This window comes from Oncorhynchus mykiss, chromosome 10 (genome assembly GCF_057628025.1).
Source record: "Oncorhynchus mykiss isolate SJ-2025 chromosome 10, ASM5762802v1, whole genome shotgun sequence".
Taxonomy (NCBI): Eukaryota; Metazoa; Chordata; class Actinopteri; order Salmoniformes; family Salmonidae; genus Oncorhynchus; species Oncorhynchus mykiss.
The window spans coordinates 34,060,214-34,073,261 of record NC_143031.1 but is presented as its reverse complement, the minus strand read 5'-3'; the positions used below and the strand labels follow the sequence as shown (position 1 = coordinate 34,073,261).

Here is a 13,048-nt window from a genome sequence, read left to right as displayed (position 1 = left end):
CTCCCCTCTATTACCATCCCCTGGGATAGACCTCCTGGGATACCACAACATGTTAAGTTTGTTGAAAATAAACGCAGTTAACAGTGAGAGGATGTTTCTTTTTTTGCTGAGTTTACTTAAGATATAATTTGCAAAGATTATATTAAATTCTATAACATTTCTAAAAAGAATGTTCTTTTAATCAATTACTATATTTGAGTTTAACCTCTCTGGTACAAGACGCTAGCGTCCCACCTCGACAACAGCCAGTGAAATTGCAGGGCGCCAAATTCAAAACAACAGAAATCCCATAATTAAAATTCCTCAAACATACAAGTATTATCCACCATTTTAAAGACAGACTTCTTGTAAATCCAACCACAGTTTCCGATTACAAAAAGACTTTACTGCGAAAGCACACCATGCGATTATGTTAGGTCAACACCTAGTCACAGAAAACCATACAGCCATTTTTCCAGCCAAAGAGAGGAGTCACAAAAAGCAAAAATAGAGATAAAAATGTATCACTAACCTTTGATGATCTTCATCACATTGCACTCATAGGACTTCATGTTACACAATACATGTATGTTTTGTTCGATAAAGCTCATATTTACTGTATATCCAAAAATCTCAGTTTACATTGGCGCGTTATGGTCAGAAATGCATTTGCCTCAAACAAACATCCGGTGAAAGTGCAGAGAGCCACATCAAATTACAGAAATACTCATCATAAACATTGATAAACGATACAAGTGTTAAACATACGAATAAAGATAAACTTCTCCTTAATGCAACCGCTGTCTGATTTCAAAAAGGCTTTACGGAGAAAGCACACTGCAATTATGTTAGGTCGGCACCTAGCCACAGAAACCCATACAGTTATTTCCCCGCCAAGGAGAGTGTCACAAAAGTCAGAAATAGCATTAAAATGAATCACCTACCTTTGATGATCTTCATCTGGTGGCACTCCCAGGTCTTCATGTTAGACAATAAATGTTTGTTTTGTTCGATAAGATTTTAAGAGCAAAAGCCTGAAACAAGACTGGCCACATGTAGAGGAAGCCATATAACTCGTGAACTGGGTCCTTAGTCTTTGTATGATGGATAGGCTTTCAATGGAAAAACAGCCTTTCAAAATAATAGTACTTCCTGGTTGGATTTTCCTCGGGTTTTCGCCTGCCATATCAGTTCTGTTATACTCACAGACATTATTTTAACAGTTTTGGAAACTTTAGAGTGTTTTCTATCCAAATATACTAATTATGCATATGCATATGCATATCCTATCTTCTGTGCCTGAGTATCAGGCAGTTTAATTTGGGCACACTTTTCATCCAAAATTCTGAATGCTGCCCCCCCTACCCTAGTGATGTTAACCACAATTTATGTTGTATTATTTGTTCTTTCTCTTATGGTGGATTCAACTGAAATTGCAACCTTTCTATGGCTTGTTTAAAATATTAATATTTTGGAGATGATTTCATTTTCAAATAACCGAAAGTGAGAGGTTGTAATCTGAATAAAGGGAAAGGGCTATTCTTGAACATGAGGTGAGACAGTTTTACTAATCTGCTATAGAACCAGTTTTAAGTAGAACTTCTGTATGACTGATGCCTTTAGTGAGAGGTTTAATGCTTTAATATTTAATGATTTCTGCCCTCGGAATACATATTCATTATTTAAATAGGACCGCTTAATTATGTCTGGCTTGCTGTTCTAAATACAATTGAATATGTTTTCCTCATATAATTGAAAAAAACTGGCAAGACCATAAGCTAATATGTAAACTGGGATATGACTAAAGAGTTAATCAGGGTGATTTTCCCACAAATATATATTTACCTTTCCATGGTAGCAAGATCTTATCTATTTTTGCTAACTTTCTATTAAAATGTATTGAAGTGAGATCATTTATTTCGGGAAATGTATACCGAGTATGTCCACATCACCGTCAGACCATTTTATTGGTAAACTACACGGTAATGTAAAAGTTGTATTTTTTTTTGTGATCCCATATGTAATATAGAACACAATTTGGTTGTAATTCAGAGAGGTTAGGAAAAGTATCTACATCCTCTATGAGGCTGTGGAGGGATCCAAGTTGTGGATTTAAAAGAAAACATGAATTATCAGCGTACAATGACTTCTTTGTTTTTAAGCTCTGGATTTCCAACCCCTTGATATTATTGTTGGATCAGATTTTAATAGCTAACATTTCATGGCCATAATAAATAGATACACAGATAGTGGACAACCTTGTTTTACTCCTCTTAACAGTTTAAAACTTTGCGAGAAGTAGCCATTATTTACTATTTTACACATAGGGTTACTATACATAACTTTAACCCATTTTATAAGAGATTCTCCAAAATTGAAATATTCCAGGCATTTATATATATCAATTCCAGTCGTACTTAATCAAAAGCCTTTTCAAAGTCAGCTATGAATACCAGGCCTGATTTCCCAGATGTTCATAGTGTTCTATTGTTTCCAGTACCTGTCCTATATTATCTCCAAGATATCGTCCATGTAAAAAACCTGTCTGAATAGGATGAATAATATTCGACAATACCTTTTTAATTCTATGCATTTTGCTTGAATTTTTGCATCACAACACTGAAGTGGAAGGGGACTCCACTTTTTTCAATGGACTGGGTCTTCATATTTACCACTTGGATACTGTTTCAGTAATAGCAGCAGGTAGCCTATTGGTTAGAGCGTTAGACTAGTAACTGAAAGGATGCGAGATTGAATCCCTGAGCTGACAAGGTAAAAATCTGTTGTTCTGCCTCTGAACAAGGCAGTTAACACACTGTTCCTAGGCTGTCATTGAAAATAAGAATTTGTTAACTGACTTGCCTAGTTAAATAAAGGTAATATATATATATATATATATATAATGAAATCAGGCCTTCTTGTCGAGTATCTGATAATCTACCACTTTTATAGGTGTGCTACACGCTAATAACGGTCCTCTGAGTATTTCAAAAAATGTTTTGTATACCTCCACTGATATGCCATCCAGCCCTGGAGTTTTCCGGACTTAAAGGCTTTAATTGCATCAAGACATTCCTCCTCTGTAATTTGGCTTTCACATGAGTCTTTCTGCACAGCTGTTAATTGTACATTATTAATAGAAAAATAATCCATACAATTAACTTCGGTTAGTGGAGATGGAGGAGACTGAAACTGAAACATATGCTTTAAGTACTTTGCTTCCTCTTTCAAAATATGGTTTGATGAATCATGGGTGTCATTTGTAACAAGTTCCAGTCAATAATGTCTGGTAGAATTTCTATGTTGAAGATTAAAAAATTATTTGTTGCATTTTTTCCGATATTCCATCCAGTTCGCTTTACTTGTATAATATATATAAATTAGATTTTTCTGGAATAAGTTCCTCCATTTATTTTAGTTTTTATTTGAACTAACTTATGTGCCTCTATGGTACACATTGACACCTTATAGAGTCCATGCCCTGACGAATTGAGGATGTTTTGAGGGCAAAAGGGAGTGCAACTCAATATTAGGAAGGTGTTCCTAATGTTTTGTACACTCAGTGTATATTGTGGTGCTATTTACCTTTGGAATACTTCCACACTATGGTAGGGACGGGGTATCCCTCTGCAGAGCAGTTGAGGATCACAGCTTTCCCATAGATGCCATCCTGGTCCTTGGGCTGCACCACAAATTTGGGAGGGACTGGTTAGGAGAGGAACAGAAAAAAGGTCATTGATTATTGTATACCTTTATTTAACTAGGCAAGTCAGTTAAAGAACAAATTCTTATTTACAATGACGGCAAACCCAGATGACGTTGGGCCAATTGTCTACCTCCCTATGGGACTCCCAATCACGGCCGGATGTGATGCAGCCTGGGGTAACACTGGTTATACTGTTATGGTGTTTTAGTTTGAGTTTGTAATACCTTGTGGCTTAAATAGTGGAAATTAGAAATGATATATTTTCACACTAAGTGTAAGAAAAACAAAAGGAGCCAATGCTAACGTAGATTAGCATATTAGCAGGGTTGGGGTCCATTCCATTTCAATTCCAGTCAATTCATAAAGTAACCAATATTCAAATTCAAATTTGTTCCACATTGAAAAGCATCGAAGATAATTGGAATTTCAGTTTCCTTTGTGAATTGACTGGAATTTAAATGGAATTAACCCCAACCATGCATATTAGCCTTCAGTAGTGGAATAAGTGGCATCTCACATCACAACATTAAAATACAATTACGGTAATCGCTGATATTGGGTTTACATGCTGACCAGAGCAAAAGCGTTGCGTGCTCGAGTGTTGCAAAATTATCACATACATGTTATTCAATCATTGCACCCACACTGCTCATGCGCATCAGCGTAGCCTGGTGCTAAAATAGAATTTGGTTCTATTTCTGATGCTTAACGCGCTGCAAGTCCTGCCTTAAAGGTGTTTGGGGTCAGCCAGGATGTTCTGGAGAGGGTGTACAGCAGCTTGGTGGAGAGCATCCTCACGTTCAATATGACAGTCTGGTAATCTGAGCATGAGGAGGAAAAACAAACTGACCAGAATAGTAAACACAGCCAGCATAGTAATTGGTCGACCACAGGCACATTTGAACATTCTGTTCCACAAGGCAACCAAAAAGAAGGCACTGACTGTCATTGGCAACCCCTCCGACCCTCTACACCCTCAGATTGAGAGGCTTCCCTCTGGCCGGCACTTCAGAATGCCCATGACCAAGAAGAACATGTTCAAACATGAATTCGTTCCTTGTGCTGTTGGACTACTAAATGCAAAGTAAATTGTATCGGTATACAGTTGACGTCGGGAGTTTACATACACCTTTGCCAAATACATTTAAACTCAGTTTTTCACAATTCCTGAAATGTAATCCTAGTAAAAATTCCCTGTTTTAGGTCAGTTAGGATCCCCACTTTATTTTAAGAATGTGAAATGTCAGAATCGTAGTAGAAATAATGATTTATTTCAGCTTTTAAGTCTTTCATCACATTCCCAGTGGGTCAGAAGTTTACATACACTCAGTTAGTAATTGGTAGCATTGACTTTAAATTGTTTAACTTGGGTCAAACGTTTCAGGTAGCCTTCCACAAGCTTCCCACAGTAAGTTGGGTGAATTTTGGCCCATTCCTCCTGACAGAGCTGGTGTAACTGAGTCAGGTATGTAGACCTCCTTGCTCACACATGCTTTTTCAGTTCTACCCACACATTTTCTATAGGATTGAGGTCAGGGCTTTGGGACAGCCACTCCAATACCTTGACTTTGTTGTCCTTAAGCTATTTTGCCACAACTTTGGAAGTATGCTAGGGGTCATTGTCCATTTGCAAGATCAATTTGCAACCAAGCTTTAACTTCCTGACTGATGTCTTGAGATGTTGCTTCAATATATCTACGTAATTTTCTTTCCTCATGAAGCCATCTAGTTTGTGAAGTGCACCAGTCCCTCCTGCAGCAAAGCACCCCCACAACATGATGCTGCCACCCCCGTGTTTCACGGTTGGGATGGTGTTCTTCGGCTTGCAAGTCTCCCCCTTTTTCCTCCAAACATAACGATGGTCATTATGACCAAACAGTTCCATTTTTGTTTCATCAGACGAGAGGACATTTCTCCAAAAGTACGATCTTTGTCCCCATGTGCAGTTGCAAACCGTAGTCTAGCTTTTTATGGCGGTTTTGGAGCAATGGCTTCTACCTTGCTGAGCGGACTTTCAGGTTATGTCGATATAGGACTTGTTTTACTGTGGATACAGATACTTTTGTACTGGTTTCCTCCAGCATCTTCATGAGGTCCTTTGCTGTTGTTCTGGGATTGATTTGCACTTTTCGCACCAAAGTACGTTCATCTCTAGGAGACAGAACGCGTCTCCTTCCTGAGCTGTATGACGGCTGCGTGGTCCCATGGTGTTTATACTTGCGTACTATTGTTTGTACAGATGAACGTGGTACCTTCAGGCATTTGGAAATTGCTCCCAAGGATGAACTAGACTTGTGGAGGTATACCGTTTTAGTTTTTTGAGGTCTTGGCTGATTTCTTTTGATTTTCCCATGATGTCAAGCAAAGAGGCACTGAGTTTGAAGGTAGGCCTTGAAATACATCCACAGGTACACCTCCAATTGACTCAAATGATGTCAATTCGCCTATCAGAAGCTTCTAAAGCCATGACATCATTTTCTGGAATTTTCCAAGCTGTTAAAAGGCACAGTCAACTTAGTGTATGTAAACTTCTGACCCACTGGAATTGTGATACCGTGAATGAATGGGAAGTGAAATAATCTGTCTGTAAACAATTGTTGGAAATATTACTTGTATCATGCACAAAGTAAACGTCCTAACTGACTTGCCAAAACTATAGTTTGTTAACAAGAAATGTTTGGAGTGGTTGAAAAACAAGTTTATTGACAACCTAAGTTGATGTAAACTTCCGACTTCGACTGTATCTAGTGCATGAATGTATTACTGTCTTCTATGTTTTTAGTTTATGCAACATGATGGTTTAAATGTGTATGTTGTGAGAATGTATGTGATTATTTTAATGAAGGTGATGTCGAAGAAAAATGTCCATCCTGGATGGACAATAAAGTTGTATTCTATTCTATTACATTCTATTCAATATCCTCATTGTTTTTTAGGAGCATACACCCAATGCCATCTCCTCATAGATTTTTAGGAGCATATACCCACATGGGTGATTAAAAGATTAACTGAGGTCCACCCTCCAGTCAGTTGTGGTAACGCACCTTAAAGTAGTTTGCCAACCGCCATATGAAGTCCAAAGAAGAAGAAGCAGCTTGAAGGAAGGAGGAGAGATGACTAGAAACAAATGTGGTTTTACTGTTTTATCTGTGGATTAATTGTCTAAGTAAAGGACCTTGTGAATTTCAGGTAAAATAACAACCCAATGTTTATATCCCAGGACAAATTAGCTAGCAACAGCAAATTAATATAATTGGTTCAGAGCTTGTTTTGATATTTCAACCTGCGTGTCCTAATCGCTACTGGTGTGGGTGGACAAAATCAACTTGCGTGAGATAGCGCACGTGGACGCACTCGTTCGCACACGTTCGTGCGGTCTGGTCAGCATGTTAGGGTTATATTTTGTTTAAGCATATAGTTTTGCCAGGTTTTCCTGTGCTATACCCAACATACTGTATAGGCCTAGTGGTAGGTTGATTTGGATTCACTCCAACTGTAGGGGAACATATGAAGAGAGTTGTATCTAGCAAAATACTTGCAAAACTGCCAAATACCTTCTAGACTCATATCTTTGAGTAGGGTCAAGCCCTCTCACCCCTTTTCCCCATCCCCACCCTCCCTCTCTCCCCTATTCACCCTTCTCCACCCCGCCCACCCCACCTTCCCCCTTTCTCCCTCCCCTCCTCACTCACCCCTGACAATTAGCTGACTCTGGTGTTCCACGATGGCGGCCTGGTTGCGTGCAATGCAAGTGTAGTTGCCATTGTGCAGGAGAGACAGGTTGGAGATACGCAGGGAGCTGGTGAAGTCTATGTTGTCAATGGTTACACTCAGGCTGGCCGGGATTGGCTGACCGTCCTTCTGCCATGTGATGAAGACAGGCTGGTCACCTGACATCACCACACACGGAATGAACACACGCTGGCCGATGGAGAAACGAGGGAACTCGAAGGGATGGATGGTGGGAGGAACTACGGGAGAAAGAGAGGGGTTGAGTTAAAGCAAGCATATTTATTTATGTCTCTAAAAGCAAGGATTCAACTCAGTTAGTTCTATTTATGCACCATTGTAAGTTTAGCAGGTATCATCCTGTGAAACCCCTGTGAAAAGATGTCCCTAATCAACCATCATCCCATTCAGTCCATCACCTTATTAATAGCATGTTTTAACACAGTGGAGATGCAAGTGAGAGAGAGAGAAACTGATTATATTTCCCATTGTGGGGAGGCAGAATTCTCACTGAAATAACACGAATATGCCTGACTGCATGAGCATGGATGTGCTCTCCCTCTCCCTCTCTGGGGACACTGTAGACATCGTGAGAAACAGATGCTTTGGAGAATTAATGATTTAAAATAACATTGGAATAAGCAGCACTTCAGCGCTTATTTAATTCACAACAAAGTAGGCATAATGGGCTCCTGAGGATTCCCTCTCCTCTCCTCAGCCTCGGAATGCTAAGCAGCCAAGAGGCAAATTAGGCAGAGTGGGAATGACAGTGTTCCCAGCTTTGTCTAGGACCGTAGCCAGTGTGATTCCCCCTGCCTTGCACACTCGTTAACGTGTAAATCACCAGTGTCACCAGCACTGTGACACCATCATACCTTTTCCTCCATGCTTCACAGTGGGAACCACACATATGGACATCATCCGTTCACTTACTCTGTGTCTCACAAAAACACGTCAAATCTCACATTTGTACTCATCCGACCAAAGGACAGATTTCCTTTTTTTTCTAAGAACAGATTCTTATTTTACAATGACAGCTTACCCCGGCCAAACCCTCCGCTAACCCAGACGGTGCTGGACCAATTGTGCACCACCCTATGGGACTCCCGATCACAGCCAGATGTGACACAGTCCAGGATCAAACCAGGGTCTGTAGTGACGCCTCTAGCACTGAAAAGCAGTGCCTTAGACCGCTGCGCCACTCGGGAGCTTGGCCCATGCGAGTCTCTTCTTATTGGTATCCTTTAGTAGCGCTTTCCTTGCAGCAATTTGACCATGAAGGCCCATGAAGATTCACGCAGTCTCTTCTGAACAGTAGATGTTGAGATGTGTCTGTTAATTGAACTCTGTGAAGCATTTATTTGGCCTGCAATCTGAGGTGCAGTTAACTTTAATGAACTTATCCTCTGCAGCAGAGGTTACTCTGGGTCTTCCTTTCCTGTGGCGGTCCTCATGAAAGCCAGTTTCATCAGAGCGCTTGATGGTTTTTGCAACTGCACTGCAAATTTTCCGGATTGACTGACATTCATGTCTTAAAGAAATGACGGACTGTCATTTGTCTTTGCTTATTTGAGCTGTTCTAGCCATAATATGAACTTCATCTTCTTCCAAATAGGGCTATCTTCTGTATACCACCCCTACCTTGTCACAACACAACTGAAACGCAAGGCACACCTGTTAATTGAAATGCATTCCAGGTGACTACCTCATGAAGTTGGTTGAGAGAATGCCATGAGTGTGCAAAGCTGACATCAAGGCAAAGGGTGGCTACTTTGAAGAATCTCAAATATAAAATATACAGTGTTATTTCATAGTTTGATGTCTTCACTATTTTTCTACGATGTAGTAAATAGTATACATTTATTAAAACAATGGAATGAGTAGGTGTGTCCAAACTTTTGACTGGTACTGTAGCTCTAGGTCTTGGAGCCCTACGTTATATGTTTATTAACTGAGTATGGCAGAGTGATACCAGGTTTGAGTGCGTACTGTACCTTTCACACTGATGTGCACACTTTGGCTGGTGGAGAGCGAAGGTGAGACCAGCACGCTACACGTGTACTCTCCCTCATCCACATCCTTCTGTACATCATACAGCTTTAGCGTGCCATTGTTCTCAAACGCCCGCTGTCGGTGGTTATAGGGGAGCAGGTTGGCATCCTTGTGCCACTTGATGGAGTAGTACGGGTAGCCAATGACGCGGCAGTGGATATACATGTCCCGCCCAGCAATGGCAGTGAGATTTTTCATTGGTCGTATGCTGGCAGGCCCTTAAAGGAGACAGAAGAGAAATACCTCTCTTAAAATGATTTTGAGGCTAAGAAATGTGAAACTTTAGAAGTGTGAGATGTTGATGTGTCAAAAACCATGGATACAGACAGTGATTCATTCTGAAAGACAAAGGAAACATTTACTGGGGATTGTAACATATTAAAACAATATCTTACTGTGGATAATAGATTAGTATAATATAAACACCTCTTTTCCCTGTAATTAGTAAATAAAGAGCAAGAATGTACATTAAAAAAACTATTTACAAAAATAAATACTTCTCTATTATAAAGCAGTACTCATTTATGTAAATGCTTGCCATTTATTTCCTATAATAGTCTTATGGAATAATAGCAATATAAAATCACCTCGTCCTGGGACCTATCCATAGCTGAGTGTTCCAGAGGGGGTTTACCTACCTTCCAATTTTAATCTCTCTGAGGTGAAGTGAATATTATTATACTGTTCTAGCACCTGCTAGACGCCAGCCATGATTGCGTTTGACAAGCATTAGACAATGCTCCCACTCATGAACCTATTATCAAAACTATTACTCATGTTCCCCCTGCTCTCTCTTTCACACTGCTGGAAAACCCACAGCATATATAACAAATATGACTCCATAATACAGCCCCTATCAGGGATACTGACTGACTATAAGTATATTTGACATACTGTAGATCAGTGTTTCCCAACCCTGGTCTTCCAGTACCCGCAACAGCACACATTTGTGTTGTAGCCCTGGACAAACACACTTCATTCAGCTCAATGAGGACCTGATGATTAGTTGACAAGTTGAATCAGGTGTACTTGTCCAGCATTTCAATAAAAATGTGTACTGTTGGGGGTACTTGAGGACCAGGGTGGGGAAACACTGTACTAATCTACAGTTGGATACTGTAGCTCGATACAGTGCCTTCAGAAAGTATTTACACCCCTTGACTTTTTCCACATTTTGTTGTTACAAAGTGGGATTAAAATGGATTTAATTGTAATTTTATCTTAACGATCTAGAAATTCTAACATTTGTAAAACATTTATGAAAATCATACACTTATATATCTTGATTAGATAAGTATTCAAGAGTCAATACATGTTAGAGTCACCTTCGCAAATGATTACAGCTGTGAGTATTTTTGGCTAAGTCTCAAAGAGCTTTCCACACCTGGATTGTGCAACATTTGCCCATTATTATTTTCAAAACTCTTCAAGCTTTTGAAATAAATAAATAAATTCTCCCCAATTCCGTGATATCCAATTACAATCTTGTCTCATCCTTGCAACTCCCCAATGAGCTCAGGAGAGGCAAAGGTCAAGTCATGCGTCTTCAATTATCACAAGACTGGTTGTAATATGGCCATTGTTTTTCGGCTTGGTTTTCCCAGTTATTTTACCCACGCACTGCTACTGCCAGCAAATGAGTTAGGAAGGACACCTGCACCTTTGTAGTGATTGGGTGTATTGATACACCATCCAAAGAGAAATTCATAACTTCCACATGCTCAAATGGATATTCAATGTGTTTGTTTTTTTTACCCATCTGCCAATAGGTGCCCGCCCTTCTTTATGAAGCATTATAAATCGTCCCTGGTCTTTGTGGTTAAATCTGCACAACTGAGGGGCCTTAGAGATTATTGTATGTGTGGGGTATAGAGATGAGGTTGTCATTCAAAAATCACGTTAAACACTATTATTGTACACAGAGTGAGTCCATGCAACTTGTTATGTGACTTGTTCAGCACATTTTTACTCCTGAACTTGTTTAGGCTTGCCGTAACAAATGGATTGAATACTTATTGACTCAAGACATTTCAGCTCTTCATTTCTTATCAATTTGTATACATTTTTAAAACATAATTCCACTTTGACATTATGGGGTATTGTGGGTAGGCAAAAACAACAACAATGTAATCCATTTTAAATTAAGGCTGTAACACAACAAAATGTGGAAAATGTCAAGTGGTGTGAATACTTTGAAGGCACTGTCGAATAGAAGACAGTTTAACTATGTGGTGGTGTGCACCTCTAGTGCATTGCACAGGCATCCATGCTGCTACTCTCTTTAGCACGATTAAGGAGCCAACGATGCGAGAAACAGTCATTACACTATCTCCACAATGGCACCTGTGGAGATTTATCTTCTATGCTTGGCTGCATTCAGTGCTGTGTTCTGCGCTAGGCTAGCTAGCCTGCTGACCTGGAGACTTTAACATCCCTTCACTAAGCCCAAGCTAAAGCTGCAACATGGTGATTTCCAGTAGGGTTGTCATGATACCAGTATCGAGTTACTAGGATACCTAATAATTATAAGAATTTGTTCTAAACTGACTTGCCTAGTTAAATAAAGGTCAAATTAAACAAATTGAAAACTGATTTTCCATGGCAAAAAGGAAAACACAAAGCAGACTAAACTCTTTGGTCCTTTAAAAAACCTACTCTATGTAAAATAGTGTGTGCTGTAGCCTGGAAAATAAACATGATTCTAGTTGACAACATAAGGTTGCTTGTTTCCAACATTAAGACTGTTTTCCTTCATGTTTTGTTTCCTTGCCACGATGCCTCTGAATATCGCGATACTGGTATTGTGACAACTCTACTTTCCATGGGGCAAACCATCAAAAGGAGTTATTCAATCTGTAACACAGGCCATAGGCCTATCCTCCTCTGTTAGGAATTAGCATTAAGTAGAGGATGGAGGGCCTGGAGTCTCTAGATAGACCCCCAGAAACCATGGTGACAGTCAGTCCTACAGTAGCTGGCTTTAAAGCTGCTTGGCACCTCCCTGCTGAGTGTAGATTGCTCCTCAGTCATATGCTAGTGCAAGTGTAAATCAACTTAATGGTGTCCCAATATCAAGCCATCAGCGGGTGTTAGATAGCGGTAACGTCTCTAATGCCCTGACAGCAGAGAGTGATGATCGCAGCACTATACGAGCCCCTAGGATAATTTGCCATGTTCTGAATAGGAAATGAAAGCAAAAGGGGAAAAGACAGAGGAACTAGTTGACACAAAGAGACCCACATCGACACAGACAGGACGACAGATGGGGGAAACAGACCAGATAGAACACACATCAACACACACCCAGACAAAGACACACAAGTACACAAACGCAGACACACGTAAACCTCTTTGTGATGACATACGTAAACAATACAAGAAGGAAAGAAATAAGCAAATGGTGCACAACTAACACAGCACACACAGAAAACACACACACAACCAACATAGAGACCCTGGAAAGAGCTCAAAAGAGGTTATTCTGCCACACTCAAAGGAGCTTAGCAAAATAAAACATGGATCAGGAAAAACAACAACAAATTAATTCATAAACATGTGTAAAATGTAATTGTTTTGGAGGAG

The 13,048-nt window shown here is 39.8% G+C and overlaps 1 protein-coding gene across 3 annotated transcripts in view; it reads right to left on the bottom strand.

Annotated features, from left to right (window-relative positions):
* Positions 1 to 13,048, bottom strand: part of dscama (DS cell adhesion molecule a) — a 179,823-nt gene that overhangs the window by 42,913 nt on the left and 123,862 nt on the right. For all 3 annotated transcript variants that reach the window (XM_090186395.1, XM_036990093.2, XM_090186396.1), the window contains exons 8-10: positions 9,409 to 9,684; positions 7,378 to 7,656; positions 3,565 to 3,684 (exon numbers count right to left, since the gene is read on the bottom strand). In XM_090186395.1, coding sequence (XP_090042521.1) covers positions 3,565 to 3,684; positions 7,378 to 7,656; positions 9,409 to 9,684 — 675 coding nt within the window. The remainder of the gene's footprint in view (positions 1 to 3,564; positions 3,685 to 7,377; positions 7,657 to 9,408; positions 9,685 to 13,048) is intronic.